Genomic DNA, 23,010 nt, shown 5'->3' with positions numbered 1-23,010 from the left:
TCTTTTAGATGTGTTGATTCAATTTGCTTTCTTGCACAAATTTCTAATTCTAAATGATTAAATCTTCCATTTTTGTTTTTTGAAGCTTTTCCTTAACTTTAATAGTTAACCTTTTTCTGAATTTTGCTTTTAATCGTTCAGGACAGTTGTGACATGAAAGTGAAACCATTTATAGTTGAATTCAAAATGAAAATCTAAATACAACAGTCTTAACATTTTGAAGGACGTATGTGTTGATCCATTCTTTTCTACAGTTCAATCATGATGTGACACCAACATTAACGTCAAACGTGGGCCTTCAGAGACATTTTAATAGTTAAAAACAAACATTGTTGCTGTTGTAGGTCTAGAAAGGATGAACGGTAAACAGATTTGAGCGTCTGCAGACGATGGTTCAGATCTCAAGTTTAGCAACAGTTTGGATCAGTGAGGAAACCGATCCGACTTTGTGTCTTCCACAATATGGGGGTCAGCTTTTGGGTTTGGGGTCAAAGGTGGCCATCCTGGAACAGAAGTAACTAGAACCCCACACTGAAGTCCGTCGTGGTCCTGGACAGAAGCAGGAGGAGCTTCTGCATGTCCATCCATGGCTTTGACGCTGAAACGGTGGTCAGGAAGGAACCTGCAGCTTGTGGATCCATCGCTTCTTCAGCTTCTCTGCTTTGGCCTTCTGCTGCAGAGCTGAAACAGGAACAGGTCAAGTCATCAAACTGTTCCGCTAACAAACCAGTTTCTAAAACTAACCAAGTCCATTTAAACTCAAAATAAACGAGCAAACAAGCAGCTGCTTCATTACTCAAAACCTCCAGAATGAAAATCAAAGAAATATTTTCAGACTTTCTGAGGTTAGTTTTGTTACCATGGTGACAACATGGTTAAGAACATTTGGAAAAGAATTTGTGAAACTTGCTTCACATGACCAGAATGGTATGGCTGCCATGGAGATGTCATCACTGAAAACCCTCCTGCTGATAAAACAGTTCAGAACACTTGAAGTGAACAAGTCACTTCTCTTCTATTAGAAAATGTCCAATAAAAGCCACACAAAGGATTGTGGGATTTCTTTCCAGACAGTTTTTTATTTAGCCATTTTAGGCTTCTGCTTAAAGCTCGTGCTTATCTTTGGCAGTTTGAGTCTCGTTTTCATTCACGGAAGTGTTTTGCTTCAATCACAGACTTTAGAAAAGCAGTTCAAACACATTTGATGACTTCACAAGATGGGAATTCATATTTGACTCGTTGGCTCCTACAGACTGAATTTAATTAAATAAAAAAACAAATGTTCCTGAATGATTTTTATTTTCTTAAATTCCCAGTCTGATCATCTTTTGGTCTATTATAAAATCATTCCTAGTGGTCGTTTCCTGGGTTGGTGCCGTTTTTTAGCCAACATTTAAAAGCCTGTGATGTTTTCTAGGACGCAGTTTCTGCAGAACGGCAGTAGTTAATTAGAAATTCACCTAAGAGGGAGGGACTGTTGGTATAGAGCAGGCCTGCCCCCACTTCCCATCACCCATCTGTGTACACTCTCCTGCTAGCTTACAGCTCCTCACAACCCCAACCCAACGGTACTGGTGCAAAAAAAATGGCGAGGAATATTTGAGCTCTCCAGTCGTACGGTTTTGATCCAGATTCCAGCTCAGACGAGGAAAACAAAGACGTATGTGGATCTATTTGTCTGGAGGTGGATGCATCAAAATGGAGCAGAGCAGGGGGCTGGTAGACCCACCCACTTTATTTTATACTTTACAAATAACCTTTTTCGTTCTTTCTCTGCATTTGTTTGTCTGATTCACAACAATTTGAATAAAAAAATATTCAGAAGTCAAATCTTGAGCATAATTGTCTTTATATTTGTTCTCCATAATGAGAACAATGCCACAAGAACATTTTAAAAACATGCTTTTAATAAGAGTGAGTCTGTAACTTACCCCAGTCCTTCTTCACAAACTGCACCGCTGCACTTTTTTGGCTGCCCCTCTTATTTTGTAGCGACAGCATTTGGTTATCTGAAAGCAGGAGACATGCGGCGTGAGTTGCAGAATCCTGACCTGCCAAGGTTTGGAGGAAAGGTAGGCATGTCGCCGCCGTCTCTTTAGAGGAAGCCCTGAGGAGCAGACCCCTCTGTGGGAAGAGACGGGGCGTTTCTGTGGCGACGCTCAAATTGAGGCGGGTCACGGTCTTCACAGACTCCCGCCACAGAGTGTAGCTCGCACTTCAGACCCCCAACGCTTTAGCAATTACAAGAAAGTTGATACGAGAAACAGGATTCAAAAAGGAAGGTGGAGAGGTGAGGATAGGTTTTCTGACTTGTGGTCCGGAGGCGTCCCGGCCCGTACAGTCTGGACTGGAGAAAATCTTCAGCGGATTTCTGCTGGAAGGACACGGCTGCTCCGCCTTTCATCGTCGTCACCGTGTAGTTTCCCTCCAGACTGAAAAACATGAAAAAATTCATCACAATCACTTTTTTTTTAAACCATAAAAGAAAATTTTGTCCTGTTTGCCTAATAGTATGAACACAGACGCAGCTCTCCTGTGTAGAAATAACACTACTCATCTATAGTTTCAGAAAAAAAAAAAAGATTTCTGAGGGGATTTCAAAACAAAAGCCCTCGCATTTCACAAAAACAATGGTTTTGCTTTGGAAAGCTGGTGCATTTTAGAGATTTATAGTGTTGGTGATCTAACAGGCCTTTCATCAGAAACATCGTGACAGTCGCTCTTCTATGGTGACCCTTAAGTTTACCCCGCAATAAGTCAATGCAAAAACATAAAAGATCACCACTATTACAAAGTAAAACACATACTAAAAACAAACTACACATTTTAATCAAAACCAAATTCCATAAACCAAAACAGAATTCCAAATAATGTCTTTTGTTTCTTTTTTGTTTTGTTTAGTTTTCTGAAACTATTTATTTCCTTTCTTTTAGGAATTGGATTTCTAAAATGTAATATTTCTATAATTTGTTTTCCTTTTTTGAATTGTGATCTAAAGGTTCTTGCGTGGAGTGAATGGCACTTTGGGGCCCCTGTGTTCTTCACTTTGAGAGTTGCTCTCTTATGCAACGTGTGTTTCATCCGTACTTCCTGGTGTGTTTTTCGGCCCTCTTCTTTTCCCTCCTCTTCATTAAACTCTTCGTCTCCTCTGCCTCATCCTCTTCAGCTAAAAAAAGGAGAAATCCCATCAATCCGACTGAGAAATAAAGGCAAAAAAAACAGACAGATGAGAAGCATCTTCACCTGCAGAGGATTCTTTAACCTTCCTGTGAAACAAAAAACAGACATGTGTTAGATAAGAGGCAAAACAGTGGGATCTTTTAAAAGATAGGAGCTCGAAAAAAGAGAAAGAAAAAACTTACTTTAAAGACGCAGACTCGATTTCTTCCAACACTTCAGCCGGGAGGAGTTTTCTCTTCTGCCATGCCAGGGGAGAAAAGGGCTCGTTATACCTCTACTGATGTGGTATCTAGACTTTTATTAGTGGTCGCTCCGCTGGCAATCAGTGTAAAAAGAATATAAGTGCAGTACGCATGCGCAGACCTTCTGCTCTTGAAACAACTCCTGTCGCTTCCTCCTCTTCTCCTTTAGGAGCTCTTTCTCCCTGCAGACATCAAAAACATGCAGGTAAATGGTGGGCGTATTTGCATGACCAACTGGAGTACATTATTCGTAAAATTAAATGATGGTTCGGAGTTTAAACCACAGTCATTGAAGAAAACGTTAGGCAAAAATGTCTGAAGTGCAATAAATATTGAGTCCCATTCACATTTCGCATCATGAACAGCGTTGGCGTTTGTTTAAATCAAGTTAATTGATTCCGGTGCAGCGTAAGCTAGCTGTGTTTGTTAGCCACCTTTTGGCTGAGTCCAGTGCGAGTTTCAGGCTCCGTAGCGCCTCGTTCTTGCTGTCCCCGAAGGTGACCTCCTCTGGTGCATCATCGTCACTCGACTCCAGGCCCTGGCATAAAGTTTCACTCGTTTTTTCTGTGTCTGCACTCTTTTTCGATGAGGCTGTTGTTGTTCCACGTTTTGACTTCACCATGATGCCCAGTGTTGTGAAGTCATCAACGTGCGACCTCTCGCGAGGTTTCATGAAGGCGAGCCCAAGAGAGCCCTCTAGTGGCGAAGACGACCATTACAGCAAAATGAAAACATGATTGGATGTAGACAGGGGGGTATTCCAGGGGCCTGTTTCAGAAAGGAGGTTAAGTGTAAACTCTGAGTGCGTTAACCCTGAAATCAGGGAAACCCTAGGTTTTCCGTTTCAGAATGGGAGGTTTGTTAAACCAGAGAAAGCAGAGTAAGTCAAACCCGTTTCTGAAAGAGAGGTAACTTATACTCGGAGTCAGTGTCCATGGTTACTTATGCTGTGAACCTAACCTGGTCGGGAGCAGGTTTTATTCTCCAAACTCAAAGTTTCTGCCGGTCCCCTCCCCTTTTTAAAGACGAAGCGGTATTTTTCGCTTTAACCTTCATTGCCCAAATGTCCGTCACACAGAGACGGTCTAAGTGACAAGAATGGCTTGTTCTTTTTTGGAGGACCCAATAGACGAGGAGGCTGCATTAATTCATAGAGAATTATATTTACCTCGTACGAGGATTTTGAGAAGACTCGATTTTTTGTCATTTCCCCATACGTTTTTGTTTGAGCGTTATCGTTTTTCGTTGCAGTCAATTACATATATACAATGAAAACAACATTAGATATTGCTATGTAGATGTTTCATATGTCAAATATTGTCAACAAAGCCTACATCCATGACATGCTCAGATTTGACCTGATTCAATTATGTTTTTATACTTCATTTTTAGCTGCTGCCATGTTCTTTTAATTCCTGCAGGATTGCATCTACATGAAAATGAAATCAGGGACATCGAATTAGATTAATATAACAATTACTTTTAGGAAACACAATTTGCTAGCACTGCTTACTTTCTTAATCCCATATAAACCTATACCACTTGATCAATACAAGGGTAGACAAAAGTTCACTTTTAAAAACACAATTGCATGTATTAATATTAAACTGACCAACGTTTGCAAGAGGGGAAGGTTAACAAGAAAGTCCTTTAAACATTACCGACGTTAAATGCATCCCCCCCCCCCCCCCCCATTGGTTCTGTACACTATGCAGCATTTCATGCAATTACACCAGGAATAACACTTCAAAAGTACACCTAAATATTGCCATTTTTATTTCACACCTTACGCTATTTAAAAAGTTATTACAGTCAATATTTATAACAATGATTTAAATGCAAACTTGCGCATTAACTTGAGCAGCTATGTTTTTCCACGCTAACTGTCTCTGTTTTGCAGATGCAGCGGTGTTGCTTTTCTTCCGGAATATGTGCTCATATTCACTGTAACTCTGCAGCAGCACGTCAAGTTCAGCTGGCGAAAAATATGCAGACCTCTTTGTTTTCACGGTTGCTCGCAATATCTGCGCTCCATTGATAATGGCTTCTTATAGTCGCGGTGCGGACGCTTAACTCTGAATCAGTCCACTCAGAATTGATTGACCTAACTCGGATCAGCTTCTCTGAAACAGAAAACTCAGAGTTGTTAATCTCTCGATTGACCAACTCAGAGTTCAAGTTTAACCTCAGAGTTGGTTGAACCTCCTTTCTGAAACAGGCCCCAGGAAGCACGTTGTGCAAGTGTTTTGGTTGGCTGTTTACAAATGGTTAAGACATAAATTTCCATTCATCATGGACTTCTTTTCCAAAGAAGTCATAATCTTTGGCCTGTCACTACACAACAATGTAAATAATGTATGTATCAATACTGTGTTATGTTTAGCCACATTTTTTATACACAAAAATAGGTTACAGAAATGCCACCCCAGCTTTAACTTCTTTAACAATGAGGTCAATTTATACTTAAAATCCATAAAGTTAATCGACTCACCTAAAGCCATAACAATTTATGACACCCTGAGTGATATTCCCAATGTCTAAGACAGTTTATTTATATTTTGTATCCCCCTGCATTTTGTAACACTATCCAACTCTGAAATTGTTGTTTTCTTATGTTATACTTTTCCCTAATTTCTCTATGATTATGAATATAAATAGGTTTATGTTTGCACACTGATAAGAATTTTCCTTTTTCTTTTTGCCTTTCAAATTGTAGTATTCTCTTTTGTATTCGCCATATTTTGTAAGTTTTATGTCAATGTTCTGGGGCCTGTTTCAGAAAGGAGGTTCAACCAACTCTGAGGTTGAACTTGAACTCCGAGTTGGTCAATCGGGAGATTAACAACTCTGAGTTTTCTGTTTCAGAGAAGCTGATCCGAGTTAGATCAATCAATTCTGAGTGGACTGATTCGGAGGTGAGCGTGAGCACCGCGACTATAAGAAGCCATTATCAATGGAGCGCAGATATCACGAGTCACCATGGCAACCGTGAAAAAAAGAGGTCTGCGTATTTTTCGCCAGCTGAACTTGACGTGCTGCTGCAGAGTTACAGTGAATATGAGCACATATTCCGGAAGAAAAGCAACACCGCTGCATCTGCAAAACAGAGACAGTTAGCGTGAGAAAACATAGCTGCTCAAGTTAATGCCTAAGTTTGTATTTAAATCATTGTTATAAAATATTGACTGTAATAATTTTTTAAATAGCGTACGGTGTGAAATAAAAAATGGGGATATTTAGGAGTACTTTTGAAGTGTTTTTCCTGGTGTAAATGCATGAAATGCTGCATAGTGTACAGAACCAATCTGGGGAAAAATGCCTTTAACGTCGGTAATGTTTAGAGGACTTTTTTGTTAACCTTCCCCTCTTGCAAACATTGGTCAGTTTAATATTAATACATGCAATTGTGTTTTTCAAAGTGAACTTTTGTCTACTGTTGAACCTTTCGCTGCGCGAAGACCTCTCCTTTCTTTTCTCTCGTCTTTCCGACCGTGGTCAGAAGCGCAGGGGAGATTTCCTTCAGGGCCGAAGGGAATTCTCCTTCGGGGTTCACTTCCCGTTGGAAACCCTCAACCTCCAGAGCGGATTAAGAATGACTCCAAAACAGTTATTCTGGGAATGACACCTTCTCTTTATTTAACTAAGTGCTCCGTCCTCCGAACACACAATATATTCCACGCACACACCTCTGCTCCGTGCTCACCCCCCCCCCCCCCATCTGTACCTGCACTCGCCCCTCCCCTTGTCTCTCGTGGCTCGCACCCCGCTCAGCACACACACACACACACACACTGCAACACTACCCTTGTATTGATCAAGTGGTATAGGTTTATATGGGATTAAGAAAGTAAGCAGTGCTAGCAAATTGTGTTTCCAAAAAGTAATTGTTACATTAATCTAATTCAATGTCCCTGATTTCATTTTCATGTAGATGCAATCCTGCAGGAATTAAAATAACATGGCAGCAGCTAAAAGTGAAAAAAAAAATCGAGTCTTCTCAAAATCCTCGTAAATGTAATTCTCTACAAATTAATGCAGCCTCCTCGTCTATTGGGTCCTCCAAAAAAGAACAAGCCATTCTTGTCACTTAGACCGTCTCTGTGTGACGGACATGTGGGCAATGAAGGTTAAAGCGAAAAATACCGCTTCGTCTTTAAAAAGGGGAGGGGACCGGCATAAACTTTGAGTTTGGAGAATAAAACCTGCTCCCGACCAGGTTAGGTTCACAGCATAAGTAACCATGGATACGGACTCCGAGTAGAAGTTACCTCTCTTTCAGAAACGGGTTTGACTTACTCTATTTACTCTGGTTTAACAAACCTCCCATTCTGAAACGGAAAACCCAGGGTTTCCCTGATTTCAGGGTTAATGCACTCAGAGTTTACACTTAACCTCCTTTCTGAAACAGGCCCCTGGTATTGTTTTGTATTGTGTTCTATAAATAAAAAATAAATAAAAATAAAAAAAATAAACTACCCTGACTTTAATCCTGAACTCTGGCTGAAATCCGCCTGAACTTGCTTACTCTGAGTATGTCGGTTCCAAAACACCTGATATGAGTTGGCGTAATTACGCTCGACTTGGTAACCATGGGTTAATGCACGTGCACGTCAAGTACATAAAGACATTCTCAATGGATCGCCGATTTTAATAAATATATTTTTACACTTCATGTCAATCAGGTCAATACCCCAATTGAAATCACATTTTGTTGGGGTGTAACTAATTAATTGACCATTCAATTAATCAATTCATATTCCTATGATTTAACCAGTGATCTGCCTGAGGCAAGTTGTTAAACAAAACAATCCATTCCATTCTAAAACCATTTTAAAAAGAAAGACTAGGAAAAAAAATATATTATATCAATATTGGAAATAAGCATTTGGATTGACACATGGCTGGGTCATTTGACTGTTATGTATAAACGACCAATTGCATCACAGTGAACAACACACATGTGATGACAACCAAAGATGATCAGCCCATCATTCCAGTCTAATGTTTGGAAACGCTATGAATTTTGCAAAGACACATGACCATACAGTTGGTAGAATGTAATACTGTTCCCTTTGTATTACTTTGATGTGGAAAAACAACAGTGGGCAGAACTTAATGAAGCTAAAATGTGAATTTATTGTCATTAGTAATTGTTTATTGGTTTGTTTGTTTGTACACATATTTAATTTACACTTGATTATCTTTCAGGAAGTACAAGAAATCTGGAAAACTTGACCTGCACTGTTCAGTATCCAGACATTAATCTCTGAGTGACACCAGTTGAATTTCTCGGCTAGTGAATCATATAAAAGATTATTTATTTCAGCAACCTCTTGTTAGTTACTTACATTCAAATGAATTCAATTAAGTAGGTATAACTTTGGTGCTGCCGTTAGATCGGCACCGCAAGGGTTTGTGGGATACCATTCCCATTGCCTGTCTGGACGGATTTCGGTTTGAGTGTGGGTTTTTGACCAAATGTGTTTAGATGTTTTACTGTGTTTTACTGAGTTATTTTGTTCCTCTATGCTTAAGTCTGCACCATGCGTTAGAGGGAGGGAGAGGATGATGAGTTTATGTAGCACTGAAACTGATCCAGTATTTGCACAGGAACACTACATTTTCATGGTGTTATTGTTTGGTCAAACTTGACTAAAAATTAGTTAGATGTCCAGTTTTTACTTCACTGTAAATTTTTAGTTTTTGTTGTCCACTAGAGGGCGCCAAGGTGACTTATTTTCTTATTCACAGATCTGCCAAACCAAATGAGTAAGCCCTGGCTGCAGCCTGCCAAATGGCTCAACGTCGTGGAATGCTGGAACGCTGAGGAATGTGAACACGCTGTGGAATGTTAACCCTGCCCACGTTGAGCCCGTGCATTTGATTCACCTTCATCAGTGCAGTTGTGATTGCATGAAAGGGGAAGAATCAGTGGAGCACATTTAGTGTCATTGGTAATTGTATGAGGAAGAAAGAGAACAGAGGGGAGGAAAATTTGAATGGTGCAATGTCACTCAAAAAAATGATTCAAGCCCCTCTTTCATGTAACACAATAAAATTGTGTTTGTATTATTTAAAATATTTTTTTTTAAAGAATGTACCTACATTTAATTGACCTAACACAAAATGTATTAATAGTTTCCCCGACAACTCCAGTAATCCAGAATAATTGAGTTCAAGTAAGGGACATGCTGTTGAATGCTGTTTTCCTGTTTCTCTTTATTTATTCTTTTTGCCGTCTTACGGCTACAATTTTTCACATATTTTAACCATTCAACTATTAAAATGTTCAACTCCTTCGTCTAATGCCTGGTTTGACTTTTGGTCCTTCAAATCCTTCGACTTTTCAAAAGTGAAAACTTTCGTTCGTTTTTTCCACGTAAAAAACGTACTGTGGCATGAAATCGTTTCAACTCGGCTTCTCCCAATAAGACGATACACGACGAGCCTCATTTATAAAAATAATGAATCTATTTGTTAATACCCGCTGCATTATCACATTGCAAAAATGTTAGCTTAGTGGATTAGTTATTGGGTTTGACATCCAGAGGTTCTGAGTTCGAGGCTGGCTTCAGACTGTTTTGCATGTTTTTTTCCCCTTGCCTTTCTAGATAAAGTTAAGTTCGATTACTCAATTATATTTCGTTACATGGAAGAATTTTCTTTGAGGTGGGGTTACTCATATTTATTGGATGGAAATCCTGCCCACAATTAAATTGAGTTCATCCAATTAGTTATTTTTTGAGTCCGTGAGGCCAGACAAAATGTATTAACTCCCCAATACATGCACATGGAAACTTGTAAAAGGCATAAGAAGACAGCAATCACTGTATAAATTCACTAATTCAATTAAATATTTTTTTTTATTTAGCACCAATTCGAATTACAGACGTCTCAATGGGCTTCATACCGGTAATTGTAAGGTAAACATACAATGAAAAAGGGATCATGAACACAAAGAATGCATTAGGATTAATACTAAACTTTAACAAAACAGACTAAACTAAACTGATATTCCTGCCCTCAGACCCCCCCTTCACGGTTAGGAAAAACTCCTTAAAAAATGGTAGGTGGCAGTATTGCACATGGAAACTTGTGAAACCAAAGAAGAAGATGGGCTCAGCATGGGCGGGGTTAACATTCCACAGCATGTTCACATTCCTCAGCGTTTCAGCATTCCACTATGTTGTGCAGTTCTGCAGGCTGCAGCCAGGGGTAGTTGAACCAAATGTGCAGATCCGAGAAAGTTCATACATTGTGATGATCCCTGATGGGATATGGCAAAGGATAAACATTTAGGCAACACACCACGACGCTGAAGTTAGCTTCCAATTCACGGCTTCCGATTCGCGAGGGCACTAAAGGAACATTCCGCTGCATTTTTCGCACTAAGATCACCCTAAAACCGGGTCCTGTTCAAAAACCTCTGGATCTGGACTGCTCAAACCTGGATTAAATAATAATTAAGATAGTAAAGAACACATTAAATACAGTTTCTGATTTTTGAAACCTTCCTCTGATTTGTGAAAATGTGAAATAGGTTGATTTTATCGCATTTTATGCACTGAGTCCACTTCAGACCAGGTCCTGTTCAAAAACCGCTGGATCTGGACTGCTCAAACCTGGATTAAATTATGCATTAGATACTAAAGAACACATTAAATACAGTTTCTGATTTGTGAAACCTTCCTCTGACTTGTGAAATAAGTTAATTTTTATCGCTTTTTCTCAGACCAGGTCCTGTTCATGAAATTTGGGTGGAAATGTATTTTTTTTATTCCTTAACACTTTTATTTTTTATACTGCATTGTACTATTGTATTTGTTCACACAGGTACGAGCCGGTGGCCCTAACATATCACCTGGGTGACCAAAATCACTTTGTTGCAATCCACAGACTTCTGCCCAGACAAAAGTTGGCACTTTTACGATGCACTACAGGAATCCAAGAAGGCTAGACGAGGCGACATCAAAATCTCAACATACAAAAGAAACTTGTCAGGTGTCAGATTGGACACATATGTAGCCTGGCGAATTCAAGCCTGCACAGGACACAAAACTGTCTTTGGGTTCTTTATTCCAAAACAAAAATGTAACTCAGGATTTCAGATTTAAAAAAAATGGTAATCAGGAAGATAAAAAAAAACAAAAACAAAATGTGGATCTATTATGCCATCTAGATGCTTCTTTTAGCCAGTCACTTTCCGATCTTCCAAAATCACGAAAGAAAACAAGTGTAAACGAAACAAAAAGAGAGAAAAAGATCAAATTTAAGAAAAAGAGTACACAAGAATAACTACAGCAGGTGCTCTGTGGCCCGAACTGTAACAGGAATGACGGCAAAGTTGATCACCAGTCACAACATTGGCTTCGTCGAGCACTGCTGTAAAACACACGTAAAATGCAGCGACAATTGTACAAATAAAATTACTAATTTCATCAAATTTCTTAAAACAGAATACTTTTACAACAATTACAGTAAACACAACTTCTTTTTTTACGTATTTATGTTTGTTTACCCTCTTAACGACTCTTCACGCCAGGTTTCAACCGCCTTGAATCCGCAGATCAAAACAACCGTCAAACAACTGTCAAATAACGGTCCCCAGAACACACCACCTCCTCACTGAACTGTTCACCGAAAACCCAGGAAGCGCCATCTAGTGGCACAACCCTGTACCTACACCTTCTCCACCTGGCTACACATAGTTATGGTCACGGTTAGCATGTACCCCTGACTTAAGTTTTGTTTTTTTGTTCAATATTTCTTGGTTTGTTTTCTGATTTACTTTAAAGTTCCTGTTATGGTGTTTTCCTTAAAGTTGTCCTTCCCTTGTCCCTATTATCCTTAAATTGCATAAAATTCGATAAAATGATACTATTTCCCACAGCGGTGTTTGAACAGGACCCGGGCCGGTCTGAAGTGGACTCAGGGCGTAAAATACGATAAAAAAAATCAACCTATTTCACATTTTCACAAATCACAGCAAGGTTTTACATCAGAAACTGTGTTAAATGTGTTCTTTACTATCTAAATTATAATTTAGTCCAGGTCCTGCGGTTTTTAAACTGGACCTGGTCTAAGGTGGACTAAGTGCGTAAAATGCGATAAAAATCAACCTATTTTGACATTTTCACAAATCAGAGGAAGGTTTCACAAATCAGAAACTGGGTTAAATGTGTTCTTTACTATCTAAATTATAATTTAATCCAGGTTTGAGCAGTCCAGGTCCTGCGGTTTTTGAACAGGACCCGGTTTTAGGTGATCTTAATGCGAAAAATGCAGCGGAATGTTCCTTTAGTGCAGGGGTCGGGAACCTATGGCTCGCGAGCCATATATGGCTCTTTTGATGGTCACATGTGGCTCGCAGACACATTTTTAATTTTTTCTTTTTCATTAGACCAGTCCTTCTCGGGCGCGATGCGATGCCAGAGGCGCACAGTAGTAGCGGTGCTTGGAGAGAAGGATCTGCGCCAGCATTATCACTTTACTATTATCTATAATTTCACAGAGTTTGTACCAGCCGGAAACCTGTGAATTGCCGTGCCTAAAACTGCGCGCCCCCGTCTCTGAGAAAGAGCGCGCAGTAGCGGGGACGGGATGTGACTGAGAGGGAGAAAGCAGAGGGTGAGGGTGGGGTTGTGGGCTCGGTCAGTAAGGTGAACCGCGCAGGGATTGTAAAAACATAAAACCTGCTGCCCGTCACTCACTGCAGCGAGTGAGTGTGTGTTTGTCTCCGTGTCTGCATGTGATCAGTCTGTCTCACATTTACAGAACATTCAGACCTAAGATCACGTTTAAAGTATCAACGCCTGCATGAAGCAGAAACTCACCACGTATCAACCAGACTAGACCATCAGCAAAACTACCACGAGAAATACTCATCATTTATTAGCAACAGCATAACAATGTTATTAAAAATAATCCACAGACTTATTGTCCTTTAAAAGTGTTGAAATTATATCAAATGCACACATTCACTTGTATATTTAGTTTTAAACATATTGTCGCGGACTGAGTTTAACTTGGCTGTTGGGCCGCGTTAAAAGTTCTGGAGTTCCTTGAACGCATCAAGCAGAGATCTGATTGGCTCTTAGTTCTGTCGCTCAGCCTGTTGTTAGGTAGTTTGGACCAATGGGGTTCAGCTATGGGCCGAATAAGGGAAATGGGAGGGCTGGAGCGGGAGGGGGGAATATAAAGTTGGGAGAAGCGCTCTCGTCTCGGCGGGAGAGATTCAGGAGCTGCTGAATTAATTTACGGCATTTGTTACAGCCTGCATTAACCAGAATAAAGAACCTTAAAAGAGGTTAAGTCTCAGTGTGGGAAAAGGACACTACATTAATGTATGGCTCTTTCGAAATTACATTTAAAAATATGTGGCGTTTATGGCTCTCTTGGCCAAAAAGGTTCCCGACCCCTGCTTTAGTGCCTTCGCGAATCGGAAGCTGGGAATCGGAAGCTAACTTCAGCGTCGTGTGATACTTTTTTTTAAAATAAACTTTATTATTCAACACAAATAGAACAAATATGTATGACAGGAACAAAAGTCATAACAACAACAATGTCAGGGGATGGTACATGTATTACAAAAAGATTACAGATGCTATGCATTGAAAATATTCAGAGACAGACAGTTTTCATAAATATGTATGGCCTTTTTGTTTAAACTATTAGAAATAGTATGTAAATAAGATTCTAATTCTTTAATTATTAAAGGGAAAAAAAGTCGTGATGTAGAAAACTTTGATATATGAATATGAAATTTACCAAATATAATTAGATTAATTGCCAATTTTACGTTTGCGTCGTGTGATACATTGAGAATGCCTTTATGTACTTGACGTGCACGTGCATTAACCCAGGGTTACCAAGTCGAGCGTAATTACGCCAACTCATATCAGGTGTTTTGGAACCGACATACCCAGAGTAAGCAAGTTCAGGCGGATTTCAGCCAGAGTTCAGGATTAAAGTCAGGGTAGTTTAAACATGCTTTCTGGAATACCCCCCAGGTTACTGTACATCTGTTTTTCTACATAAATGTGCTAATAATTCAGGTTTTGTTTTCTTTTTAGTTTATGTATTTTTTTTTAGTGTTGTCTATTTGTTTCACTGTTCCAGGTATGCTTTTATTTTGAAACGTTTAGCCGGAAGCCCCCTCGCCCCCTCCCCTTGTTGTCCACTTTCCTCCGCCGTGACGTCGCTCGTCAACAAAAGCACCGGGCCCGTTAACGGAGCTCATCCGGAACCCGCGATGCTGCACCGGCTCTTCCTCGTGTTTCTGGCCGCCGCCGGGACCTCCGTGCTCGGGCTCCCGCAGCTGAAGGCCTCCCCGCCCGCCGGACCCTGCGCAGCCCCGCTGCAGTGGGAGGGCAGGTGGGTGGTGTACGACCACGGCACCGGCCGCAACAGCCGCGCCGCCGTCTCCTACGACGGCCTGAACCAGCGGGTCCGAGTCCTGCAGCAGCACAAGAAGCACACTCCGTGCCAGAGGTGAGCGGCTGCATGCGCGCGCGCTGACAAACTAAGCATTACACTGTCGTTATATATCTTTAATTAGGAATAAAATACAAGTTTGTTTTAGAAATGCTTTAAAATAAAAGAAATTAAACAAAACAAAAAGCATCAGTTTGAAATATAACAAACTATTAACAAATGACAGGTAAAGTCTGGAAAAAGTAATTAAGATAAAGATATAATGCTCATCTAAATAAAAATAAACTTTTGAAATACATTTTAAACCAGATTCTTAATGCCTTTCATCTTAAATGTAGTAATATAATTAGTTATTCATGATCACATTCTTTATCTGTGAAGATTTTGTAATATAAAATAAAGAAACAAATCGATTTATTATGGTTTATCATTATCGTTGATGAGAGGTCCTCTACAATAGAAGTCATTGAAGTTTGTCTTTGGCCAAAAGCTTAAGGGTAACAAGGATAATTATTACCTAATGACAGTCAGTAAAACGAGTCAAATGAAATACAATGAAAGGTTTTTCTGCCATAAACAAATTCATTTGCAACGGAAACAGTTTTGTGGATTATAAGCTGTTTTTTCTTAATGATCATTCATTAAACCTTGATCAGTAATTATTGTTAAGAAAGTTACTGACCTTGTTGTTTAACAAATACTTGTTTGTGTTTTTGTAAAGGAGCACAATAATCCGTCAGATTAGATTAGCAGGGACTTCTGTATGGACTCCAGTCTGAACCTTTTGTTTATCAGCAAAAGCATTTCTCAACATTTGTTTGTGGAACAAACAGCAGCTAAGCACCTGAACCAAATTTATGCAACAATCAGGTTGTATCAGGACCGGAGTCCACCCCTGAGTTTCCCAACAAGCAAGGTTGACTTTGATTAACAAAAAAAAGGATCTGGGATGGGATGACCTTCTGCTGGGCTCCTCTGCTGCAGGTTTTTTGAGTACATCTACTTGTACAAGAGCATGGTGATGTTCCAGATTGACCAGAAGACCAAAGAATGCTCCAAGATTGCTCTGACGGAGGTCTGGGATCCCTTCAACATCCCAGACAACTCCACCTTCGAGGACCAGTACTTCATCGGGGGGCCCGGAGACAACGTGGAGGTGCAGGAGTGGTCGGACAGGAAGCCGGCGCGCAAGCGTGAGTTTTTATCTTTCTTTTCTCTTTCTGGTAAATCTGGAAAAGTCTACAGGAGTCCAGAGTTTTGGAGTTTAACTTCATACTTTCACATTAAAAATCTTGCCTTATTGTCCTTTTTTTTTCCAGCACAGCTTCACTCATCTGACTTTACCAGGCTTTTTTTGTGTCGTTTTGTCATACTTTGTTAACACCCTAAAAAAACACACAAAAAACAAAAACAAAATTCAAGTATGGTAGGAACATTTATTATATTTTATTCTGAAAATCTTGAAATGTTTAGTAAACATTTTAAGTAATAGAAATAAATGAAGTTTGCCAACAACTTTCTTCATGCAACTTTTCATATTAAATGTGTCGGGCTATGTTCACATCAGGCGTGTGATGGACGTTCAAGTACGCCCCTGAGCGAGGAGGGGCTTCTTCTTGTTTTTCCTTTCCTCTGGTTACCACAGCATATCCCTCACCTACAGTTAAAAGAGTCTTGTTATGAAAGGTTGAAATGGTGCAAATGTCGTGAATTTTACTCCAGGCTTTTTTTTCACAGCTCTATTCCGATATATGAAAAAGTAGGTGTCAAATAATTCCAGCCGGGCAACAACCGCAATCATTCATTTCTCCTTCATAATCAAACGGTTGGGTTTTCCACTAAACAAAGGGAACGTCATTGATACGTCACTTTGAAAACCAAGTCCCTGATTGGTCAAAGTTCAACCTGGTTTAACTTTCAATGGCCGCACGTTTTGCAGTTAGAGCCCGGAACGGTCATGGAAACTTGCTTGAACGTGAGAGTTTGGAACACGGAAGGTCAAAATGGACGTTTACACGTGTTTACATTGACGTTTCTTGGAAGTGGCTGCTTGAACGCGTGCTGCCGAGGGCGGTGTGAACATGGCTTCACAGTTTTTTGTACTATTGTTCCAAAAAGTATGTTTCAAAATAAGACAGAGGCACAAATCACTTTTGGTCCTCACAAGGCAATGAACACTTATGACATAAAGATGCAGACATGATCTTTTCCCCCTAGAGGATAGCAGCGGATTCCACACTTTCTGCTTACAAATAAAACTACTTCATAGTTTGAAGCCCACCTTTTAAAAATCTGTTGAAATGGGAAGTCAGAGTTTCTTGAAATGACCAGAAATCACCCTTTCAAATTGGTCAGCTGCCTCCATTGACTGTATAAGAGAGCTGGACTGAGCAAGTCTGATGTCATCCATATAAAATGCCTTACTTCTGGCTCTTACCAAGTGAAGTCCATTCAAACCATTTTTTCACCACACACACACCGCCATGTTGGAGCCAGACGACGTCAATAATTGGTCAGAATCAGTTTGAGCCAATGTTTCTATGGCAACCACTCTCGCCAATCAGGAGTGAGCTTGTTGGAAATCCAAACCCCTTCCACTTGAAAGCGGGAAACATGATTCACACTAACGCATGCGCGTTATGACCTTGTTCTCAAAACACGTGAGCTAGAATCATGTCTAAAGCAAAACAAAAACGTGCCAAACGTCTAGGTTTCCTCGGAAATAAGACGAAAGATGCACAGAAGGGCCATGGTCTAGGGGGGACAAGGACCTCAGCTGTTCAGCAAACAAAAGACTCCAGAAAGCCAGAGGAAGTCAGGAAACAAAGACTTCAGAATCTGCAGGAAAAGCAGAAGCTGTCAAGAGAACGTGAGATGATGAAGAGAAGAAACTTACAGAGCTTTCAGGAGGACATCCTGCTGAGGCAAAGAGAGTTTGAACAGAAGGAGACGGAGATGAGGAGTTTGGAGAAGCATGTAAATTTTGAAAATGAAAATTCAAGAAAAGCATATTACAGAGAGTTTAAAAAGGTTGTGGAAGCATCTGATGTGATTTTGGAGGTGCTGGATGCTCGTGACCCTCTGGGCTGCAGATGTCCTCAGGTGGAACAGGCAGTCATCCAGAGTGGAACCAACAAGAAGATAGTATTGGTGCTTAATAAAATAGATTTGGTGTCAAAGGAAATTGTGGAGAAATGGATTAAGTATCTTCGGAATGAGTTTCCTACTGTGGCTTTTAAAGCATCCACGCAGCAACAAGCAAAGAACCTGAAACGCAGTAATGTGTCGGTGACCCAGGCCACCGCAGAGCTTCTCAGCACCAGTGCCTGTATTGGAGCGGACTGCCTGATGAGGTTACTTGGTAATTATTGTCGCAACCAGGACATCAAGACAGCCATCACTGTTGGTGTTGTGGGTTTTCCAAATGTGGGAAAGAGCAGTTTAATCAACAGCCTGAAACGAGCACGAGCATGTCACGTCGGCGCCACCCCGGGTGTAACAAAGTGCCTTCAAGAGGTACATTTGGACAAACACATTAAACTTCTCGACTGCCCCGGTATCGTCATGGCAACCTCAACAAGTGACGCGGTGATGATTCTCCGCAACTGTGTGAAGATTGAACAGCTGGTAGATCCTCTGCCGCCTGTTGAGGCCATCCTACGGCGATGCAACAAAGTCCAGATCATGGAGCATTACGGCGTTCCCGACTTTCAGACAGCTGCAGAGTTCTTGGCAATGCTCGCCAGGCGTCAAGGCAAATTAAGAAAAGGAGGTCTGCCAGACACAGACAAAGCAGCCAAGAGTGTGTTGATGGACTGGACAGGGGGACGCATCACTTATTTCACACACCCTCCAGAGACGCACACTCTCCCCACTCATGTCAGTGCTGAGATTGTAACAGAGATGGGAAAAGCTTTCAACTGGGATGAGCTGGAAAAGGGAAATCAGGAGGTTCTTGCAGAGTCGTCTTGCCCTGATGTCCAAATGGGCTTTTGTATGGAGTCCATTGGAATGACACAAGGTGATCACGAGGAGCCACACTTTGGTCTACAGATTGAAGGAGGCTCCGGGGCAGAGCCAACAGCAGAAGATAAAACTGAGTTTATGGAAGATGATCAAGATCCAGAATTTGGACCAATGACAGTGGAGTTCAAATCACAGAAGGTGAACCGTTTACCCGTGAGTGAAGCAGCTCCCCGGACTCCGAGTTTAGAGGACATTTTTGATATAGATCCTTTACAACAAGGCCATGCAATGCTGGCTGCCAACAAGAAGAGGAAAAAAAAGCAAAAAAGAGCCGACAAAATTGCCACAAAGCTCTCCGATACTCTGACATCTGCCATGGATTTCTCATTTTCAGATCCCTGATTATTGTCTGAAAAAAACCTCAACAGGTTAAAGAGTTTATTAAAATAAACACCTATAAACCTAAAAAAAAAAAAAAAAAAAAAAAAAAGAAAGCGGGAAACATGAAATCTGTCAAATGTTTTGAATATTCGGCGAGGGGGCCAGAAGGCACCACATATTTTTGTTAGGGCTCTCTGATTGGTTAGTTTATATATGTTGCAATAACAAAGAAACATAATGAAAACAAAAACAGGATTTGTAAAAAAATGTTTAAACAAAGGTATCAGAGCAAGGATGGTTATTCTAATGAATATAATGACTGAGTAATAGCTCTTTATTTCTCAATAGAAGTCTATGGGATTTTTGGCGTCTAGCGGGTACTTCCTATTTGGAATGCCAAAGGGGAGGAGTCACTCAGTCCACTTCTCAAATACAGTCAGTGGTTGACCCCTACAGGTTAGGTCTGATGAAACTGCTAGAGAAGCTAAAAATGAACACTATTTGATTCATTGATCTGGATGAGACTCTGCCGATGTTCTGACAGATGTTCAAAGTCCAAACGATTGACCTGCTCAGTGAAGCAGTTTGCTGTTTTCATACGCGACCCAAGCTTTCCTAATAGGAGCTTCTGATACCACTGATAAAAAGAAACGATGGACTTTAGACACTCATCAGTCAAAAATATGTAAAGCAAAACTTAGTTGAACTTTAACGAGGACTGACAAGAACGTCTTAACCTGCTAAGGAATGGCCAAAGGATCCGAGTGTCACTGAAAGTAGAGACCTCAGCTTTTCCAGTGGTGTAAGGACGACCATCTGTACTGAAAATGAAACCTTCTGCAGTTACATTCCTTTCAGTCTCACTTTGATGACTCCTCATCATAAATAATACCTAATAAACTTCTGCAATGAGTTGAATAAAAATCGTATATCTTGGTATCTATCTCACTGCAAAAACGTCAACCCTTTAACACCCAAAGAACACACTCTTTGACATATTGTAACGCTTCAACTGTCCATCAACGGGAATCAGATACACAAGCTTTCTGCTCTGCTCCATTCTGATCCATCCACTTGCAGACAATTAGATTCACAAACGTCTTTGTTTTCCTCATCTGAGCTGGAATCTGCATCAAAACTGGAATGTGGATCAAAACTGTACGACTGGATAGCTACAATGTTGCTCGCCGTGTTTGTTTGTTTGTTATGCACCTTATGTCTGCGGCTGCGGGGCATAAGAAAATAACTGACAGAGTCTGGCCTGTCTTTAACCAAAATGGGAGAGAACGGTCACAAACAGAAAGGCAGTTCACCCCTACCGCTTCACAACTAAAGTTTTCACTATGAAAGTTACACAAAGTCTGACAGTTGTTCACAAAAGCTCACCAAAAAGTTTTCCCAGCCAAACGCCTCACAAACACGCTGGTGTTGTCAATGGGGGGGAGGAGAGATAGAAGCTAAAGCCAAAAACTTCTTCCCCCATGGGGCAGTGGAGATGCCAGATATTTAAAGTCCCATCCTCCAATCACATTCAGCCACCAATCTTCCTCCGTCCAATCCTGAGCCAGCATCAGTCTCTCTCATCCTCAAATCTAGTCCAGCAAACAAGGTCATCTGAAACGAAACAAAGAAGCTACACACATACAAAAAGAACTTTCACCCCATGTACAAACACTCAATATACTAAACAACAACAAAAAAACATACACAAATAGAACAATGGTCATATCATGTTGCACCGGTAGTGTTAGGTTCAGGTTGTCAGGGGTGTAAGCTAATGGGAGAAATGTAAACAAAGGGATGATGGGAAATGGGGACGGGCTCACTGCAGAAACTTTGTCCTAGAAAAAGAACAGTTTTTTTGGATTTTGGCTAAAAACGGCATAATTATAAATAAAATACCACAGGGATTGCTTTTACAATACATCAAAATATGACTGGAGTGGGACTTAAAAGGGTTAAAACATTTCTCCCTCAAAGACTGAAGGAAGAAATTACCCGCTCACTAACTCAAAAGGCTATAGAAGGATGCTCTGACTTTCCATTTCAATCCAATTCCTTTTTTCAGATGAGACTTGGGTGGGCGTCTACACCCTCATGGACTGCTACCCGGTGCAGGAGACCTACATCAAGAACAGCACGGTCACCACCTCCACCCGCTTCATCAACCTGGAGCTGGGCATCAGCGACCCCAACGTCTTCTCCCCACCCACCACCTGTCAATCAGCGCGGCTGGAGAGAATGGCCGAGTCCGACTGCTGAGCCGGTCCCATCTTAGATCCAGTTTGAGTCTTTAGGTTTTCTTTTCACCTTAAACACTAACAGACACTCAATGCAATCTAGACATTCACACAGGCTCCATCATGATCTGAAAGACAACTGCTGTAAAGACTGGAACAACAACAAAAGGCTATTTAACAACTTCTGTAATGTTTTTCCATAAAGGATTCCTTCAGTTAAATGCTTGTTTACTCTGGGATAGAACTGTTACAGCAAGTGATGAAATAAAAGTTGATGACTCAAAAATTATGCGAACAATGAAATACTTTTTTTTAATTTTTTCTTTGTCACTAAATGTTACCCAAATATTGTTTCCCCAAACTAAAACCATTCCAAAAAAATGCAGAAAAACTAGTCAAACTACGACAGCATATTAGGGCCACCATAAAAGAATAAAATATATATTTATCAAAATATAGTCGTAAAATTATGAGTAAAAGTAAAACTTTTACTAGAATAAAGTGATAAATTCATGCTTCAAGGAGTTGTAATTTTGCCAGAAACAAAAAGTTACATTTAGATTTCAAAATGTTTCAATAAAGATTAATGAATGTTACCTTTTTAATTTATTTTGGAGACGGTTCAGAGAAATCAGATGGACAAGAGTCGGCTTTACATTTTTTGTCAGTGTACAACTTTGTTTTGTTAAAATTATAATTTTATTTTCACAAATGCATGGCTCTTTCCTTGTAACATCATGAGTTTTTGAATCATAAATTTACGATTTCATTCCCATAAAATATTGACTTTTTTATAACAATTGAAATTTTTCATAAAATTTTGACTTTTTTCTCATTATTTTGCGGCTTAATTCTCATAGTTTCTTTTTCATTTTTTTCTTTAGCCCTAACTCTCTGTTGTACCAGTTAATGAAGCACCAAAGTTTTAAAATGCCACACAATCTGCGCAAATATAGAATATAAATATAAATTAATAAAAATACATCAGTGTAAATTCCAATGAACAAATAATTGACGTTGTAAGCATGTTTTTCTCAGTTGTGAAGTTAACTATCACGACACCTAGTGGTCATTTAGTGAACTAACCTGATGAAAATGTTCTCTGGTCTACCAGATTAAAATAAATCGCCCCAATAATTAGATTTCTTCTTCCACTTTCGGCTTCTCCCATCAGGGGTCGCCACAGCGAACAAGTCGCATGGTAAATTTGGCAATGTTTTACGCCGGATGCCCTTCCTGACGCAACCTTCTCTAACCGGGCTTGAAACCGGCAAAGGTAGAGAAGGGAACAGGGAGCAGCCTGGAGTCGAACCCGGGTTTCACGGATGGAAGGCGCCGCAAATCAGCACGAGCTAAACATTACTTTTAATTGTAACTTTTATTTACTTTACATTACAAGCTACATTACTGTTTTGCATGTTTTCTTATTTGGTATCTGCTAAACATTAGGGTTTTGATGATGCGGGTCATTGACACGTAAGAAATATGCAAACAACAAAAAAATTAGAAAGGGTCAAATACAGTGATATTCAGCATTAACCTGCTGATTCAGCCAAACTCTTCTTTAA

At 40.2% G+C, this 23,010-nt stretch overlaps 3 protein-coding genes across 3 annotated transcripts; 2 read left to right on the top strand and 1 right to left on the bottom strand.

Annotated features, from left to right (window-relative positions):
* Nucleotides 1-282: 282 nt before the first annotated feature.
* Nucleotides 283-4,078, bottom strand: nol7 (nucleolar protein 7). The gene is made up of 8 exons (XM_004078750.4): nucleotides 3,857-4,078; nucleotides 3,544-3,604; nucleotides 3,363-3,418; nucleotides 3,244-3,266; nucleotides 3,088-3,166; nucleotides 2,311-2,432; nucleotides 1,932-2,009; nucleotides 283-681 (listed from the first exon to the last, which is right to left on the bottom strand). Exons 1-8 carry the CDS (start codon nucleotides 4,042-4,044, stop codon nucleotides 611-613), a joined length of 678 nt encoding a protein of 225 aa, XP_004078798.4. The 5' UTR covers nucleotides 4,045-4,078; the 3' UTR covers nucleotides 283-610.
* A 10,303-nt stretch (nucleotides 4,079-14,381) lies between these two features.
* On the top strand, nucleotides 14,382-21,737 carry epdr1 (ependymin related 1). The gene is made up of 4 exons (XM_004078749.4): nucleotides 14,382-14,431; nucleotides 14,541-14,912; nucleotides 15,840-16,048; nucleotides 21,271-21,737. The coding sequence occupies exons 1-4, from the start codon at nucleotides 14,409-14,411 to the stop codon at nucleotides 21,462-21,464; spliced, it is 798 nt and encodes a 265-aa protein (XP_004078797.2). The 5' UTR covers nucleotides 14,382-14,408; the 3' UTR covers nucleotides 21,465-21,737.
* Nucleotides 16,304-19,511, top strand: LOC105356132 (guanine nucleotide-binding protein-like 3-like protein). The gene has a single exon (XM_011486185.3). It carries the CDS (start codon nucleotides 17,529-17,531, stop codon nucleotides 19,221-19,223), a length of 1,695 nt encoding a protein of 564 aa, XP_011484487.1. The 5' UTR covers nucleotides 16,304-17,528; the 3' UTR covers nucleotides 19,224-19,511.
* Nucleotides 21,738-23,010: the final 1,273 nt, after the last annotated feature.

Source organism: Oryzias latipes, chromosome 17 (assembly GCF_002234675.1).
Source record: "Oryzias latipes chromosome 17, ASM223467v1".
Lineage (NCBI taxonomy): Eukaryota > Metazoa > Chordata > Actinopteri > Beloniformes > Adrianichthyidae > Oryzias > Oryzias latipes.
Note: the sequence above shows the minus strand (reverse complement) of the source record. Positions and strands in the feature narration are given on the sequence as shown.